Genomic DNA, 17,584 nt, shown 5'->3' on the forward strand with positions numbered 1-17,584 from the left:
TTGTGAAATGGAGAAAGAGGACGAGCTTTTGTTTAATTTCTTTACACACATTTCTCAGTTATCTTTCGAGAAAGCGAAAGAATTAGTGGTGAGTAAAAATTATGACTGGACTCATTTTGGTATTAATTTCCAATTGAATGGAAAAAGTGCAAACTTTTTGTCGCATTGAAGGTCTCATTTCAAGCAGAATTTCACTGTGCATTATAATAGGAAAGAGATAAACCCCCAAAATGTCCCGTTACTCCGAGAACCATGTTCTCCAACTTCTTGCAACAACTGGCGTTAGCAGAGAAGAGCTACATGGATATCGGGTTTTTGCAAAACAAGCAAAAGAGCTTCCTGAGAAAAGATGTGAGTAGGCAGGCATTTTCCGCAGGCTTATGTTGGCGAACCATTTTGCGCAGAACTCCCTGAGGGCTGTCTATGAGTACATGAAGAATGACCTGAAGAAAATTGAGGAAAGTTGCAAACATGTTCGAGGAGTCCAACGAGATTCTAAAGAGGATCAACGAATTCCAAATTACTGCCAGAATATCGCCCAGTTTATCAATGCCAGGATCAACTTGATCGATTTGTATAAACTTTCCCAATCCTGCAGTTTCAGAATTAATATATTTTCTATAAAATCTCCCTAGATATGAAAAAATATACAACCAGGCCATGACCAATAAGCATATGGCTTATGTGGATATTTTAAATGCGCTTGAAACCACGATACAAACCCACCATCTGGGTTTTACTGATATCACTCTGACTCCAATAAAAGCGGTTTTCAGTTTGGAGTGCGACATTGTGCAACAGCTATTTAAGGCCATGTTTGAACTGCAGAAACTTCAGTTTCTGCCCTCTTTGGCCTTAATTCATGGGGTTCATACCAGGCTGTTGGCCTGGGAGAGCAAAATGCAACGAGAGGTAATTCGACAAAGGAAATTGGCACATTTACGGATAATTTGAGCGCTTTTTAGACATGGAAATTGGGCATATTTAAAAACAGCCCCCTGCCAACATTGTACCAATGGCTTCAGAAGCTAAAAGGGGCGGTGCTAAGCAAGTTTAGCCTGTATTTTCACGATATCTTGGCTAATCAAACCACTCCCACTGATATGCGGCATATTTGCTCCAAACTACATCATGATTACTATCAAAAGTGAACTTCGTTTTTTCAATATACTTCTTATTTGAAAACGCTATGGTTTTAGGATGGTAATATTCCAGAGAAAGCACGAAGCGGCTTGTGTGATATTACTTTCTGATAATCAAGTTAATTGTGAAACTGCTGATTACGATAGTTTTCCTATAATAGTTTCCTATCCTCCAGTGAGTAGATTTTTAGCCGCAATCGCATTTAAAACTCCATTTCGACGTTTTCAGAGAAGTCCTCCCCAACTAGATATAATGTTAAAAATGATATCAGAAACTAATGAGTTTCTCAGTCTCAAGCCGGTAACTAAGTTTCGCTATCAGGTTAGTGAGCATTAATTTTTTGCCGCATGTAGAAAGTGTTTTATACTGTAAATATCCGCTTAATCCGCGAAACTTGTGGTGAAATCATTGGTTTTGATACATTTTTAGGATCAATGTACGTACTGTTTAACCATGGTGGAACCGAACATATACTTTGTGATTTTGTTCGAATCGAAGAAAACTGAAAAAGACGCCTGGATTGGCAATTTCGTTAACGACTTCTGCAATAACCTTCGATGTACAAAAATATTCGTCAGTCTGAAAAATCCTGTAAAGTAACTGGCCGTAAATATTATATCTATGTAAACCAAACGTGAAAGCTTTTCTACAACCCATAAAGAAGGAAAATGGTTAAAAGGGGATTTTTAGTGACACCTTTTTAGTATCAAACCAATTTTCAGCTGTTTCGTTTCAGAGAGAAATCCTTTAAGTGCGCTTCAGAAAAATAATTTATTCCTGGAATTCATAGCCAGAAATTCTCTAATGTGTTTTTGGGATTTAAATATAATTTTTTTGAAAACACCCAACTTGCTTGATTTGGACCCCCAATGATACCTCAATTTCTTTACAAAGTTCCCCATCAACTTGTCCCAAACACTCCCATTTCACAAATTTTTCATGCAGGGTGAGACAGATAACATTTACCACATGTTTCGTTTGAAACTATCTTCCCCTGATTTTTCGCGAGCGTAAATACTGATAATTGAAAGTTTTACAAGTTTCTTGGTAGGAAAACTAAACATTCGTGTTTCCAGTTCAGTTGGCTATGGGGGTTGCTAGGGAAACCCCATCTACCTGTGGTAATTTTGTCAAATTGTGTCAAAGTTTAGCGCTGAAAATTACTGTGAAAATGTGGAAATTTTCCCTAAATAACGCGAAAAACTACAAACAGTTGCGGGCTTTTTATGCCAGTGATGCGAAAACAGCGACAGCCACCACAACAGAGGCGCAGCCTACGATTATTCAAATGGGGACCACCACAGGTCAGTTTATTGCTACTTAATGTACTCAAATAACAATAAGGCAGCTTATTTGATTGATTTACTTAGTTTATTTATGTGAAAAACGCATTTTTCATCGAATTTCTGTCGTAGCATTCACAGATTTTGCTAATTCCACAGGGTGTATTCAATCTAACTTGTCTGACAAGAATGTCATTTATGCGCACATACAGGGTTATAAAATAGTATGTAGTTTAATTTATTATTTTGAATTATTTTCCTGACTACGTGTAATTGTTATTATATTATTTTCTTTCCTAGGTTCCAGTCACAGTGTGGAACAAAAAAAATGTGAATATCGTTTATTTCGTTACGTTTCGGCGAGACAACAGCGCCATCATCAGATTTTAAAATTCATTCAAACTCCTAATTGGTAAACATTATATTCATTTAGGTCTTTGCTGTCTTGAAACCTTCAATTTGTTTTTCTAGAAAATGAATATAATGTTTACCAATTGTGTTTTAATAAATTTTAAAATCTGATGATGGCGCTGTTGTCTCGCCGAAACGTAACAAACTAAACGATATACAAAAATTTTTTGTTTCACACTGTGACTGGGGCCCAGGAAAGAAAATACTATAATGTTTAATTTATTAAAATTAGCTGATGTTTCCACTACCAAGCCGCCTCCAGCGACCCCTTTAACCCTGCCCGAAATGCCTGCAATTTCAAAATCCCTAGAAACGCCTTCTAGTGTTCAAACCGAAAAAAGCGTTTGTCCCTTTGATAATGTTCCTGGTCCCCAAAGCCTTAAAGTGATATCGCAGCTTTGGAGCTACGTGCCTGCTTTGAGCACCGAGTTTACTGCCGGCACCCTATTTCAAGCGATGAATTTAGGTAAATTTTTTGGTAAGTTTGTCTAAACGATCCTATAAAAATAAGAAATTTCTATTTTTTATTGAGGATTTTCTGTTGGATTTCATTTTTTACCTACTCTTAAAATACTGTGATATTAAATATGCGACCACCAGGTAATCTTCTAAGTTGGGGAGGCAACGCCAAGTTTTTCCAGAAGTTCTTCAACGTTTACGGCCCAGTGGTGCGTCTTCATGGCCCTTTTGGAGGCGACGTTTTGCTCCTATCCAGACCTGAACATGCGAGCATAGTTTTTCAAAGTGAAGGCGCTCAACCAGTGCGAGCCTGTCTGGATTCCGTTGAAAAATACCGATTGCAGCATCGTAGATTGAGGCAAACCGGACCGATTCTGATGTAAATGGTTTCAGGCGTGCTTTTACGAACAATCCTGCTAGTTTTTTGTGGCAGGTCTGGACCCGAATGGGAAAAGCTACATGAAACGCTGGAAAAACCGTTGTTTAACTCGCCGATGCAGCACTTTAAGACCATCGACTTGATTTGCGATCAGTTTGTTGAGCGCGTGTTTTCGGTCCGAAATTTGCAGGATGAAATGCCCAAAACCTTCAAAAACGATATTCTCAAATGGTGCTTAGAATGCGTGTGCTCTGTTACATTGAAAAGGTGCAACCTCGAACGTCCAAACTGATTTTTTTTAATTTACTCGGTAAATTCACTTAGGAAATTGGGATTTATGGATCCTACTGGTTTGAGCCCGAATTCTGATCCAGGCCAAATCTTAGAAGGGGTGATTGGAGCAACTGAGGCCATTAGAAAGTGCGAATATGGTGAGTTTTTCCTAAGAGTTTTGGAATAAATTATCTAGGATACTTTCTGAGGATTTCACATCTGGAAATTTGTGAAAACCCCCGCTTGGCGATCCCTAGTGAAAAAGTGCGATCTGATTAATTCCATTTTGGGCAAATACGTTGAAAGAGCCCAATCAACGCTACGAGAAAAAAAAGATATTAAATCAATGGAAGATCTCTCCATCATCGAGAGTTTGCTGCTCAAAGACGACATTCTCGTGGAAGATGTTATGACTGTTATGCTCGACATGCTGTTGATTGGCGCGAACGCCACTGCCCATTCCATATCTTTCCTGCTCTATCATTTATCGAAAGCGCCCGGGTGCCAAAAGAAGCTCTATGATGAAATAATGAAGCAACCGAAAGAAATCACTATGGATTCTCTGAAAAACCAACCGTATCTACAAGCTTGCATTAAGGAAAGCATGCGATTAAACCCGCCGATTCCCATTCTCAACCGAGTGTTGGCAAAAGACGCAGTGATTCACAAGTATTTCATTCCCAAAGGGACTTACGTCCTTATAGCGGTTCACCTGGCCAATTTGAGGGAAGAATATTTTGAGGACGCCAAAACGTTTCGCCCAGAGCGATGGTTGTCGCAGGAAATTAGCCCATTGGCGCAAGAATTGCAAGTATTTGCGTCAATGCCGTTCGGGCATGGGCCGAAGTCTTGCCAAGCTAAAGAACTGGCCCAGATGGAAATTGGGCTGCTCATCAACAAATTGCTGAAGAAGTTTTACATTGAGTACAATTACGGGGAGCTTGAGAGCTCCAACTCTTTACTGGCCACTCCCACCAAACCGCTGAACTTTCGATTTGTTGACCGTGTTTAGTTGTTGCGTTTATTTGATGTATTACATTGTTAAATTCTAATAAATTCTAATGATTTGCAACTGAATTGATTTAAGGAAAGTGATGCAACATTCTTCTACATTACTACAAAGAAAGTATCTTTATTTAAATTCACCTATAACAATATATGTACATTGTAGTATTAAAACGAATCATTGCGTTGCTATCAAAAGATTAGAACATCTACAGTTTGAAATATCGTTCCTAAATCTAGCGATTGCTTTTCTTTATTGTAAATATAACAGTTTTAAAAATATGTTTTTGTTAATCACACTCGTTTGAGTCAAATATGTCAGAGATCACAGAGAAGAGTTGGACCCAGTCACAAATATGTAAACGGATGCCACACTAATGCATATATTTGCAGAAGGCCGATGTTCTATTAGCAATAGTTTGGTCTTCTGGAAATATATTGGGATATATTTTTAAAATGGGGTGCTAGCGGTGGAGCAGCAAAATCTTTAATGAAAAGGCTATTTAATTTTCTGCGTTTTAATGACTAAACTTGGAGGAAACATTATTTTTTATTTAACTGCTCCACACTGTACAGGGTTTCGCATCTCAGATGTTTGATTTTTTAATTTATTCGACATTTTTTGGAAAACGTCATTTTTGCGGAACCAGAAAGTGTTTCACGGAAAACGGCACAATTTTGGTGTAAGGATGTAAGCGATGTTTCCAACAAATAAATGAACTGAGCTGCAGGACTCTGCATAAATAAATTGAAATTAATCTTCCGTAAGAAAAACTCAATTCTCTCAACTGGGTATTCATTTTAATCGCCCTTTGATCCACACATTTTCAATGGAATGTTCTTTTTGATAAAAAAAAAATTGCCCCATTTGTTATTTCGGCGTTGAGAACTTGAAAAAGAACCCTTTCCAGTCTCTTTTGTACCGATACAGTTACGTAACTAATGTCGATGTATTTCGAAGAACACTCAAGACCATTCTATGGCTTCACAAATGTATGGTTTTGTGATTAAAGCTGCCTGACTTGCACATAAATTACAAATGATTGGATGTTATCACATTGTTAACGGTGAATGATTTTAGTTTCCAAATCCAAAAAAAAAAACTTGCTCGTACTACCCAGAACATGGCAATCGTATTGTTATTGCACCAATTAGCATTAAACGAAGAGATTTATTTTGGCACATAGAAAACCTAGATTGCACGGTTTTGCACTTAAATTATACCTACAGAATTTACACTGTTTGAATCTGAAAAAACACTTGCACTGGAATTGTTTATTGGCACTCGATTGTTTCCTTCTCCTGCAGATTGCTCATATTCAGCCACATCAATGATTTCCATTAATCGGAGGATCTGGCGAGCAAACGATATTCACATGTCTATTTCCACTACTCAAATCCGTAGGCCCTTCCATGGATAAATCCGTGGGTTTATCATCAGGGTCATGATGGTATTCCACCCTTAATATCTGCTCACTTTTCACTTCTTGTGACGAGGGCCCATTCGCAGGGTGCTGTTGAGCTAGAGCCGGCAAACTTTGCTTCTGAACCTGCTCGTTCAGTTTTATATGAGATGGAACGGCTGTCGGTACTCGTTGAGGAGGTTCATGAGACATGTGGTCCTTTTCCATCATTGGTTGATCGATGGGTTCCGGCTTGATGGTGATTTGTGGCAGAAATTGGTTTGAAACTGGCGGCTTGGTGGCTGTGGGAGACATTTGCTGCCTCAACAAGGAAATGTTTTTGATGTTTTTCAGCTCTGTTGGGTTGCGCAAGAATCTGCAAAAGTCACATTTGTACTGAAAGTTTGTTCAAGTGCTTACCAACCAATGCTTACTGGTAACAGTGTCTTTCCCCTTGGACTTTCCTCAGAATGTTCACTCTGTAGTAGTACCTCAATGCTCTGGACATCTTGTCGTAGTTCATGGAAAGGTGGTTTTTCTGGATTCCCCACAGTTTCGCCAATCCTGGAGGATCGACAATCTTAAACACGCCAGTATCTCTGTTTTTCCACGCGATATACCCGGTATATCTCTGAGCGGGGTCATTCAGCAACTGCTGAAGAAAGTCCCAAAGAAGACGACCATCTATGGAGGGAATTTTCAGTCAGTTAACATGCCTCAAAGGGTTTCACTGAGTGCTTACTGGTATTGGGCTCTGAGGCTTCGTTGCTTCCGAAAAACTCCCTCTTGTACAGGCCGGGGCTTCCCACGCCCTCCATCTGCTTGGGACTTCTCGGTGTCAAGAATGGCATCTGTGGAATATTCATGTAGCTGGGCGTGTTGGGTGGGCTGCTTATGTAACCATTCTTCGCTTCGATGAACTTGTCATCTTCGTCGCTGTCGCTTGGATTCGAGCCCGATCCGTTCGAACTGCTCCCGTTCGTACTGAAGATGGAATGTCCGAAACTCATCGGCGCATCTGGATGGTTTGGACTGCCTGGAATCGAACGTGTATGCTTTTTTAGTTACGAGTTGAATAAACTGGTTAATTTTCTTCAAGTAGTTGGGAGTTTCAGGACGGGGTAGGATAGAATTTCTTCAGAAGTGCTTGCGAAACGCCAGGAAGAAATTCCTTTCTACAACCGCCTGAAAGTCCGAAAAACTCCCGATGTTCCTAATGTTTCCTACCTGATTGGCTGTCTATTGAGGGGGCCGGACTCAGAGTAACACTGTTACTCTGAGCCACCAGATGGGCCGCTAAACTGGCGGCATGGGACGAATGGTAGTCAGCTGATGAGTGGGACGTTACAACGTTCCAACTGGGCGTAGTTGGTTGAGATGTGTGAGGAGATAGCGAATAGGCATGCCGTGAAGTGGGAGTGATCGGGCTGCTTGGTAACATCCTCTATGTATGTGAAACCGCACAGATTAAACAGATGTAAAAATCGCGATTTACTGCCGACTGCTTACCAAATTATTCGCCTCCCTGATTAAGATCTGTAGCACATTGTGCAGAACATCCCCAGAACATGGAGCGCGCTCCGATAGGTCGGTGCGCGTCAGCAAACACATGGCTTTGCCGTTCATCTGGAACATCTCCAAGTCGATGGGCTGAAGATCGAACTCCCTCTCGGCCCAGCTAACAATAAACGCTTAGATAAAGAGAGCTCTTCAACAGGGCGCGACGATGGCTTACCGTAGAAACACCAGAACATCCTCCCGGCTCCAGAGCCGCGGGTCTGCAGACAAAGAGCCGGGCAATTGGGTCTTGTACTCCCAAAGGGGGGACGATGGGTGGCTCACTGAAGAAAAGCCCAGCGGATATCTCCAGAAGAGTTCCGGACTGAACGGCAGTGGCAGCTGAAGTGAACCCGATGTCGTCGTGGGAATAGACGGCAACGGTCCCGGCACGAGCTTCATTTTTCTCTTCTGGATCAAAGTAAGCATGTTGGATAATTATTTGTAACGAGGCCGGATGACTTATTTTAACGTTCCAAAGTGCCTCTGGACCCGTTGACCACTCGACATAACGTACAAGTGCGATGAAAGTACGATCTATAATTAAAAAATTAATCGTGCTTTCGAGAACTTGTGAGTGGTCTGAACAGTACCAACTACCCACAACATAATCGCTCTAACAAGAAAAAAATCGAAATCAGGTTGAGATAAACAGACGTGCAACGCAGCCGAGAATGTGCTTCGGATGGGCATTCGGTCAACGGAACTCATAAATTGAAAGAAATGTCGCGTAGCAGCAGCAACAGAAAGTTCAAAAAGAAAAGAAAAAGTCAGCTTAGAATGAAATTAAATTGCTAAACTAAGAAATGATCAAACTCACCATCCTTGTGCGCTCTTAAACTGTTACTAACAGGAAGTGGAACTGTTTGAAATCGATAAAAATATTGAATAAGTACTGAACGTTGCTGGCATACAACAAATATAATTATTGCTAAAACAAAAACCGATAAGCCAATGCAGCTCAACCTTTTCTGTGATAATTGTTTAGAGACTTGTTGCGTCAAGCCGCAAATAGCGCGGTTTTATGTTTTCTCGGTGGTAAAACTGCGAATTGCTCCTACTTCAATTCACAAGACAAGAATGTGCTTCGGAGAGACTCGATGCTTGGGGAGTCTGATAGAAGTTTCTAGTGGAGTCCATCTCTTTGGCTATCGGAAAGTTTTTGGTACGCAATGTCGGTGTATCCCCCTAATGTACCAGGAAAGATAACAGTATAGGAAGTTGACGTCAGTCTGCTGTGATGTCGCTTGGAATTCGAACGATTATTCCAAGTTGGAGATGGACATTAATCTTCACACTCGAATCCGGTTAAACGCAATTAGCTGGAAAGCATGCGGAAGATCTGGAGTGTTTTATGAACTTGTTGGTTTGGAAATTTTTGGATTCAGCAAATTGTTTAGAGATCTATTTTCCGATCGGCTCTCGTATACCGGGTAGGCAAGACAAAGACCTAGTTATTGCACGCAGGGGCTCTCACTCCTGTGCACAGCGCCGAAGCTCGCCGATTGTACCCGACCTCATTCGATTCGATTCTTCATATTACAGGGGGCGATTACAACCGATTGATAACCATAGTCAAGAATTCCAAGTAACCGGAAATAGAATGAAACTTTTTTGTAAAAATGTAAAGCATCGGTAAATCCGTTTGGCCAGCTGCGTATTATCCCGGAAACCCGGTTGAATAAATAATTCCAAAACCGACTTAGCCTTCACTTACTTCCGCGATCGTCAAGTCAGTTCAATTATGCTGTTTGCCAATCGTTAGGTAAGTGTTTTTTTTTAAGACCAACACGCGTTTCCTTTTAAAGCGTCTATCCGTGATAAAACACCGGCAATAATTGTTGCAAAGTCCAAACACTCCGACCTGGTTTTACCTATTGCTTAAAGGCTTAACCATTCGTTTTAAAGCCCGTTAAACACAATTTGGAAACCGGGTATTATGGCCACGTGTTAAGGTGTTTACACACCAACTGTGACTTTGATTGGATGCGAAAGAAAGCACGGGCTTTAATTAATTTTTAATCGGACATGTGATGGTAAATGCCGCAATTGATCGTTCAATACTAAGCCTTTAGTGTTTAACACTTGACAGGATAAATGATTGAGTTAGCTAAGTACTTTTACTGGTTTTCGAACAACTTTTACTGGTTTTCTGGATGGATACGTTTAAAGCCGATAAAGTGCGACAAGCGAACACTTAAATTTGGTGTGAACACTAATTTGTACAAGCCTAAACAACTTCATTGGCAGTTCTAGCAGTTAAAGCAGTTGTGTTTACTTAACTGGGTCGATTCTACAATTAGTTGACGCAATACAAAGATGTTCAGATGTAACATTAGTTGATAATAAAAGGCATGCGTTGAAATGTGAAATGAAACCGGACAATAAACTATTTACGAATGACTGAAGAGAAGATTTAAACAAAATCCCAAATCGGCCATAAAAAATGGCGAAATAAAGTGCATGTTTCGGGCTAATAATAAATAAATTAAATACGTTGAGTTTTAATAAAAAATCGATACTTTTGCTTAAAAAAGTCGAGTTTTAAGCAAAAATCCGCGGCATAAAATGTGAATTAAGAAGCAAAACTACCAATTAATATTTTAATCCAATTGCCATTAATGGGTTAGTGGTTTTCTTTGCAAAATGTAACTAATTGATGCTTCCTTAATTCCTCCTGAATATTTTTTTAGTTTTTTGCATTTTTAGATAACATCTATTTCTATAAAAAGGTGTACTTCAAAAACACAAAAAAATGAAAATTTAAAATACAGCGGCTCCACAAAATCACCTGAACTAGTTAGTGTCTTTTTGCATAGACTTTGCGCTGTATTTGTTCCTTCTTTCGTATTTTTATGACTAATTGTGTACAAAATTCAGTAACAAAATCACAATATAATAAACACTAAGGCAAAATATCTTAAAACTGCGGCAATTTAAGCCGCGTGCTTCCACGAAAAGCGAATATTTGCCATCATCTTTGCCAAATTACATTCAGGTAACTGGTTTCCAAGATTATAACTGTCTTCAAAAAAAAATTGCAACATTACTTTTACAGGCAATAAAGCCAACATGCATTTTTTAACATTTCATCGGTTTTCATCGCATTTCTTAGCAAAATGTGATTTTTTGCCAGAAATTCATACAAAATCTAACTCTTGCCGCCCTTAACCGCAAAGCGCAAAATTTTCTATTTCAACTGTTTCGGATCTGTTACTTAAGCATGGATGAAATATAATTAAAAAAAAAAACAACCATAAAACAAAAAAATGCAAATTTAATTGTGCATATAAAGCACACACAAAAAATTCACCATCAGCAACCAACCGAGACAAGAAAGCAAAAACCAAACGCAATTGATTAGGCCTTGACACAAAACGGAAAAGACGAGCACAAACGCCTGTAAACAGTAGCAATAAACTACTGGAAGATAAAAGAATAAAATGAAATAAAAACAAACGGAATACCTCCGATCAGCATCATCATCATATACATAAGGCAAAAATATTTTATCTGAGTATTCCACTTATATCAGCGCGGTATGTTTATTCTCAAAAGCACCTCCTTATCTTGGGGCCATTTTAGATAAGGCAGTTCCGCTTCAATATCTCGAAAAATTGTTGTAATAGCTGATAGGAGGATGTTTTTCAAAGGTGTACTCACTCAGAGAGTAAGTGTTTGGGTATTGCGGACGAAATGACGGTCTACTTCAGTAAATCCCATGTGAACAGTCTACCGGAATCAGGCATTGTCCTTTAGTTATTCGCACACTTCAATCAGATGCATATTTCTCAACAGAGATAGGAATAAAATGTGCCAACAATGGGCCAAAGTGGTAACAAGAAGAGTAGATTTAGTGAAATCGAAAAAAATCACGATTAATGAATTAACACGTTATAAGGAAGTTGACGAAAGGACAAGATTATAAGCGAATTTATCGAAATATTGACTAAAAGAAGAATGAAAACACTCGAATACGCCTGGATAACACTGTGTTGAGTTGCGCTTTTGAGTTCATGCCGCTCTATGAGTTGCTGAGTTATAACTCATCGCGCTTGTGCGGGAATAATTCTTGAAATCAGAACCTTTAAAGAAAATTTGTAATTAGTTGAAATTTCGTTGGTTTCTATCATCGCTCGGAAATTGAACAACAATAAGCAATTAACAAAGCAATAAACAACGTTTAAGTGACTTCTCTAGTTTTGGTGTGTCCATTAATCACTGCAGCTGAGTGAAATTCACACAAATTTAAGTTGGCTCTAAATGGCTCTAAATTTAAAATTAAATTAGTGAAAGACCGGCAATTGGAGCGTTTTTCGTTTAGTAGTTCACTTTCGTTAAGTTGGATCGGGAAATTTGCCTTTGAAAATATTGCCGTGCGAACAGGAACTTTCTACAAAAATGTCAACAATTATTGTATATTTTTCTTTCCTGAGTTTCAGTCAAAGTTTGAAATAAAAATGTTCATATCGTTGATTTCATATAACGTTTCGGCGAGACAACAGCGCCATCATCAGATTTAAAATTCTACACAAACTACAAACACCAATTTACAATTCAAATATGTTGTAGATACAGAAACTGTATTTTACAAAGCGTTAAAACATTTATTTGTTCTTAAGGAAAAAAATCTTTGGGAGAGGAAAACATTTGAAAAATTTACCACATAATTGGAAAACATTAGATTACTTTTGTTTTGATTCCCAAAGATATTTCTTTTTCCTTAAGAACTAATGAATGTTTATAAGCTTTGTAAATTATAGTTTTTATACAACATATTTTAATTGTAAATTGGTAAATTTGTAGTTTGTGTTGAATTTTAAATCTGATGATGGCGCTGTTGTCTCGCCGAAACGTTATCTGAAGTAAACGATATAAAAAAATTTATTTCACACTTTGACTGAAACCCAGGAAAGAAAAAATATAACAACAATTACGCGCAGTCAGGAAAATAAATCAAAATGTCAACAATAAACGAACTGAAGTCGAACTGCCAAGTAAAGCATGAATAATCGAAAGGGCGAAGAATGAAATGATAAAATAATCACGTTTATTCTGTAGTTCGGTCTTTTTTCTCGAAAAAGTGTATGGATGTTCAGTTTGCTACCGACAGTAGACGAAATCAGTCAATAATCGCATCGAGGATGGGGCGCCAGCTTGTAAAAAACTGGTACGAATGATCTCTAATCTATAAATATTTTAGTTTGAACTAAGTAGTTTTCCGACAAGCAACTGAAGTTTTGTGGATTCTTCATGTTTCTCTCTGTTTGCTTTGCTGATTTCAAATGGTTTTGGTTTTGGACAGATTTCCTGCTGTACTAAACACATTTTCTTCTTTCTTTCCAGGTGGCACCCCGCAGCTTTCGGTAAGTTTAGCATTACTTTGCCATTGGTTGCCATGTACATATAGACCTTTTAGTCCCATATTCATCAAGTGCCTCATCAAGAGTATGCTGCTGCGAGAAAGCGTTCATTTTCAAATCAACATTTACGAAGCGCGCAAAATTAAGGATTTCATGCGATTTGAATGAACTTTTGCAGAAATTTTGACGACATTTGGAGCGCATCCTTCGCTACTGAAAGCACAACTCTGAACTTGGAGTATCTGCTCATCGCGTCACACTGTGCCGCACCATAGAGTAAGTAAAATAATTTACTTACCTTATTTTACTTTCTCTATGTGCCGCACTTTGAATAAAGCTCGTGTCCCAGGCATCCGTTTATACGATGGTACGATGATACGAGTCTTTCTATTGGTTGGAGATCTGTCAGCTCGAACGACGGCGACGAATTGACAGATCTCCAACCAATAGAAACACTTTCGTATCATCGTACCATCGTATAAACGTAGGCATGGGACACAGGCTTTACGTTTAGCACTTAACCCAGGGGCAGAATAGTCTAACAAAAAAAAGTCACCATATTTTTCAGGAGCCAACATTTTACCAAATAGGCGACTTGAACAACTTGTTTCGTCACTTATGTCCCTCCTTCCAACATCCAAAAAAGAGCCAACAGAGCTGAATATTCCTGAACTGTTCACGCTCATTCTTAGACCATTCCTGTTACCACACTTTTCATCTCCTCCTCTAGTTTTCCTTTTCGCTCATGACTGCTAAAAAAAATTGAATCCGCTAAGCCAAACGGAACTGTTAACACTCCCACAAACTGCCACACCGCATTGCATTGTGGCAAACTGTTATAAATAATCATAAAAACCGAGCAAGCTACAATAATTTATCCCGGAACGGAATGACAGTGTTATTGGACTGGCTGTAAATATTTGCTTGCAATAATTATGGATTGCTGTTAAGTGGCTGACGTCATCCCATTAAGCACCCACCTAAAAGCCCAAGAAAACACTTTCCAAGTTGATGTTCTAGTATTGCCATATACTCAACATGGGCATTTTGTTTCATTACGTATGTATCATCCGCAAATAGAGAGTTCTACACAATTTCGTCTCCGCCGGTGGATCAGCGCTTCACGCCGATAAAGCTGAAGGTGGTCGTGTCCTTTGAGTCCCTTCGATCTTTTTGTTTTTAAACAATTAAGCACTTTCAGCGAAAAAAAATCCTGGATGATCCATAAATTCAGCCAAAAACACTTACAAACTTTTCCAAAACCACTGACTAACAGGAAAATGAGATTGTCCGGTGCTATTTGCTGCTAAATCGTGTTTTAGGTATCAACAGTTTATAACCCCACATGGAAAATTGTCGCTAAGATGCATAATAATTGCGTTTTTCGCAAAGGTTTGAGCATTTTTTCTAACGTCGCCCATTGATTGAGGTTATCTAGCGCGTCGATAGTCAGATGGCGGATTATTTGTCTCTTTCGGAAATGAAAACACAACGTGGTGTATATTTTTTTTGTGGTTTGTTAGCGTGGTGAAGTGATTTTTTAATAAAACTAAAAAAACATGCCAAAAGTAAATTTCTTCCTAAATAATACAAATCGACCCAAACTGAATACGTCTACATGATAGGTATCCAAAGAAACAATTTTCATTAACTTTAAAAACATGTTGCGCAGTTTGGCAAGACCGCTCGAAAGTTAGTCTGAAAATGGCTATTTTCCGCAAACTTTTTGAGTGTTTTTTGGCTCAATTTAGTGTTCTTTAAAGTAAAACAAGAAAAAATTAAACAGTCGGAGGGACTCAAACGACCCGATCACCAAACTTATGTGGCTTCAAAGTAACGTAATCATCTGGTTTACACTGGTATTTCCGAGAAGAAATGAAGAAATCAACAGGTAGCGGGCGTGATTTCCATCCCAGCCAAAACCACACAATGGTTTACATAAATGTCAGCTTATTTAGGATTTTTCAACACATATGTTTCATAACTTCTCAGTAAAGTGCGGGCCATAAAGAGATGAGTAACAAACTTTCCGGTTGCACTTAACAATTTCGTCATTAACTAGCGATTAGTCGGAACTGTTTAAAATTCATTAGGATTCCGAATATTCCCCGATATTTATGATATGAGATATTATGTATAATTTAAACGGAAAACACTGAATTGATGAACACAGTCAAACAGAAATCACTTTTCGTAATGAAGCAAGATTCTTCAGCCATTCCCTTTTATACAATTAAACATGAATCGAAGGCCTTAAACAGCTACTTAATTCTAATAACATTAACTTTGTGCAATTTGTATGGAATATTTCAGAAACAGGAACTAATTGGAATAGCAACACTTGCCATACCATAAACACTGTTTATTTTCGAGTTTCTTAAAAAAAAAGGTTCCAGTAGATGGATTGCTTKCTCATTATTTTTATTTTTTTTYGAACTTTCTTCTTCACTTATTTTATCCCTCTTAACTAAAAACTTTGTMAAATCGACGTATGCGYTCTTACATATAAAATTAACTTGAAGTTTTGACTCCTGTTTTTTCTTCTTGCTCTTTCTGCTAAAAAAATTGGGTGSYWAATCCAACCTAAACTGATGGCAATTGARTCGATCACGTCTGAGTTTCTGTTTTTAAATTTKCACGTCGTCTGAAAATCTATTTTCAAAGTTTCCCCAAAGATCYAAAGGCTTTAAATCTGACCATCCCGGAGGCCAAATAAATTCGCCTTCTTCCCCAAATAACCTGTTCATTTTGACAWTWTTTCCASGTSGAACTGCAKGRGTTTTTCGTTTCTTTYAAAAGYCTAAAAACACTTGAATTTYCCAAAAAAAATCACACWTAAGACTTCTTAGTTGGTGCCTCAGACATGTGCTTCATTATTATTACGCTCGATCAACAGACCGGGTAAATTCAGTTAATTCAAAATTATATAACAAAAAAGTTGGTCAGTCATATTCACCTTTAGATCCACTTTGGAGCAGGTAATTGCAAATTATCCAAAAACAAGATTGTCACTCAACAACCAGCACCTATCACTGTTGTATCATCCGCGTACAGTTCCGGCTTCAACTTGTCTCGACCGACCAGCGACAGTTCTGCAGGCAACACAATAAAACAATGAACGAATGAACACAGATCGGCATTTGTGTTTGCGAAAATCGCTTGTTCCGGATTGGTCGGTAACTGTGACAGAGCCAGCTGTCACCTTACCAATTATCGTCCGAGCGCCACCGTCCTCAGCTTCTCGACTACTCTGAGAAATGCGACGAACTCGCATTCGCTCAAAACAGTCAACTTGGCCGAGCGCGAAAGGGAGAGGGGGTGGATGTCGGCGGTGTTGCCGCTGCTGCAGACCGGATCTACACTTGTAGAGCTCGAGATTTTTAGGCCAGAGGAGTACCAAGTTTGTTTTCTGAGCGTCCAGCAGTTTGATCATTTTGAGTGGGCGTGTCCATACAAGTACATCTAGAGTGTCTTTGTCATGGGTCAACAATGTCAATGTCATTAATTTCAACAAAACGTCCATGTCTTCGGTTCTGCGTTGTTGAAGTGTAGAGTTGCAGAAATAGGAATGAAAGTGAAATGAGGAAGAGGACGACAAAAGAATGAAGTCAGTTGGAAACACAGCAAGGCAGAGTCGAACTGCTGAAAAGAGTGGAAACAATGGACTCCGGTCCTGTTAAGTGGCAGGGGACTCGATTTGAAGACTTCCTGCAACAAATCTGGGCGCTCGCAAGCCAGAGTCCAGGATCATGGGAGTCGTTTAAAAAGATAAAAGATAGTTATCTCTCTTCCGGGGTGACACGTTTCACTAGCTTGATATTTATAACATATTTTCAAGCGCATCGGTGCGTTCTTCAGTCTTCGTCATATCGATGAATCAGTCATTTGTACTAAACCCACAACTATTCTTAATCGGTCAATCAAGTCAATCACATCCGCAAGTAAAAGCATAAAATCTTACTCAGAAACATTCGCCGAATGAGGTTTCGGTTAATTTTACTATCGAAATCGATGTCGAAGATTTGAAGCAAACTTTTCTAACTTATTTTCAATTTTTTCAATTGGTATAATTTCATGTTCTTTCTGTGTGCGCTTCAACTTCAGTCAGTTTCTTATTCTTTCATCGTATAGGTTTACGTTCAATCTGTTTGCTTATCGCTTTTGGCTGTAGGTGTGCTCTGTGCTTCGTTTTGTTTGGTTTTTGCCGATGTTTTCTTCTATCTCTGATCGTAGGTTTGCTGGCTCTCAATGGCACTTTTTTGCCATTTTCAGTCAAAAGAAACTTTGTCTTTGCTTGGTTAAAATTGG

General features: G+C 38.8%; 3 protein-coding genes across 7 annotated transcripts; 2 read left to right on the forward strand and 1 right to left on the reverse strand.

Annotated features, from left to right (window-relative positions):
* Positions 1–1,986, forward strand: LOC109545591 (KICSTOR subunit 2). 3 transcript variants are annotated; one of them, XM_048661046.1, is made up of 8 exons: positions 1–88; positions 172–351; positions 405–574; positions 636–912; positions 966–1,147; positions 1,200–1,317; positions 1,372–1,464; positions 1,573–1,986. In XM_048661046.1, the coding sequence occupies exons 2-8, from the start codon at positions 253–255 to the stop codon at positions 1,741–1,743; spliced, it is 1,110 nt and encodes a 369-aa protein (XP_048517003.1). In that variant the 5' UTR covers positions 1–88; positions 172–252; the 3' UTR covers positions 1,744–1,986. The 3 variants fall into 3 exon arrangements, with proteins under 3 accessions (XP_048517003.1, XP_048517002.1, XP_048517004.1); XM_048661045.1 differs by having other exon boundaries at positions 211–351; XM_048661047.1 differs by having other exon boundaries at positions 22–88; positions 188–351.
* Positions 1,987–2,231: 245 nt separating this feature from the next.
* On the forward strand, positions 2,232–5,020 carry LOC109534940 (probable cytochrome P450 49a1). Of its 2 annotated transcripts, none has more exons than XM_048661040.1 (6): positions 2,232–2,447; positions 3,070–3,315; positions 3,438–3,675; positions 3,730–3,942; positions 4,000–4,106; positions 4,158–5,020. In XM_048661040.1, the coding sequence occupies exons 1-6, from the start codon at positions 2,315–2,317 to the stop codon at positions 4,958–4,960; spliced, it is 1,740 nt and encodes a 579-aa protein (XP_048516997.1). In that variant the 5' UTR covers positions 2,232–2,314; the 3' UTR covers positions 4,961–5,020. The 2 variants fall into 2 exon arrangements, with proteins under 2 accessions (XP_048516997.1, XP_048516998.1); XM_048661041.1 differs by having other exon boundaries at positions 2,237–2,447; positions 3,070–3,303.
* A 33-nt stretch (positions 5,021–5,053) lies between these two features.
* LOC109534941 (ets DNA-binding protein pokkuri) lies at positions 5,054–16,556 on the reverse strand. Of its 2 annotated transcripts, none has more exons than XM_048661043.1 (7): positions 16,233–16,556; positions 8,092–8,324; positions 7,866–8,034; positions 7,584–7,800; positions 7,099–7,392; positions 6,791–7,040; positions 5,054–6,732 (listed from the first exon to the last, which is right to left on the reverse strand). In XM_048661043.1, the coding sequence occupies exons 2-7, from the start codon at positions 8,313–8,315 to the stop codon at positions 6,282–6,284; spliced, it is 1,605 nt and encodes a 534-aa protein (XP_048517000.1). In that variant the 5' UTR covers positions 8,316–8,324; positions 16,233–16,556; the 3' UTR covers positions 5,054–6,281. The 2 variants fall into 2 exon arrangements, with proteins under 2 accessions (XP_048517000.1, XP_048516999.1); XM_048661042.1 differs by lacking the exon at positions 16,233–16,556 and adding an exon at positions 8,734–8,894.
* Positions 16,557–17,584: the final 1,028 nt, after the last annotated feature.

Source organism: Dendroctonus ponderosae, unplaced genomic scaffold (assembly GCF_020466585.1).
Source record: "Dendroctonus ponderosae isolate FM_Combo_2020 unplaced genomic scaffold, Dpon_F_20191213v2 Dpon_F_20191213_1, whole genome shotgun sequence".
NCBI lineage: Eukaryota > Metazoa > Arthropoda > Insecta > Coleoptera > Curculionidae > Dendroctonus > Dendroctonus ponderosae.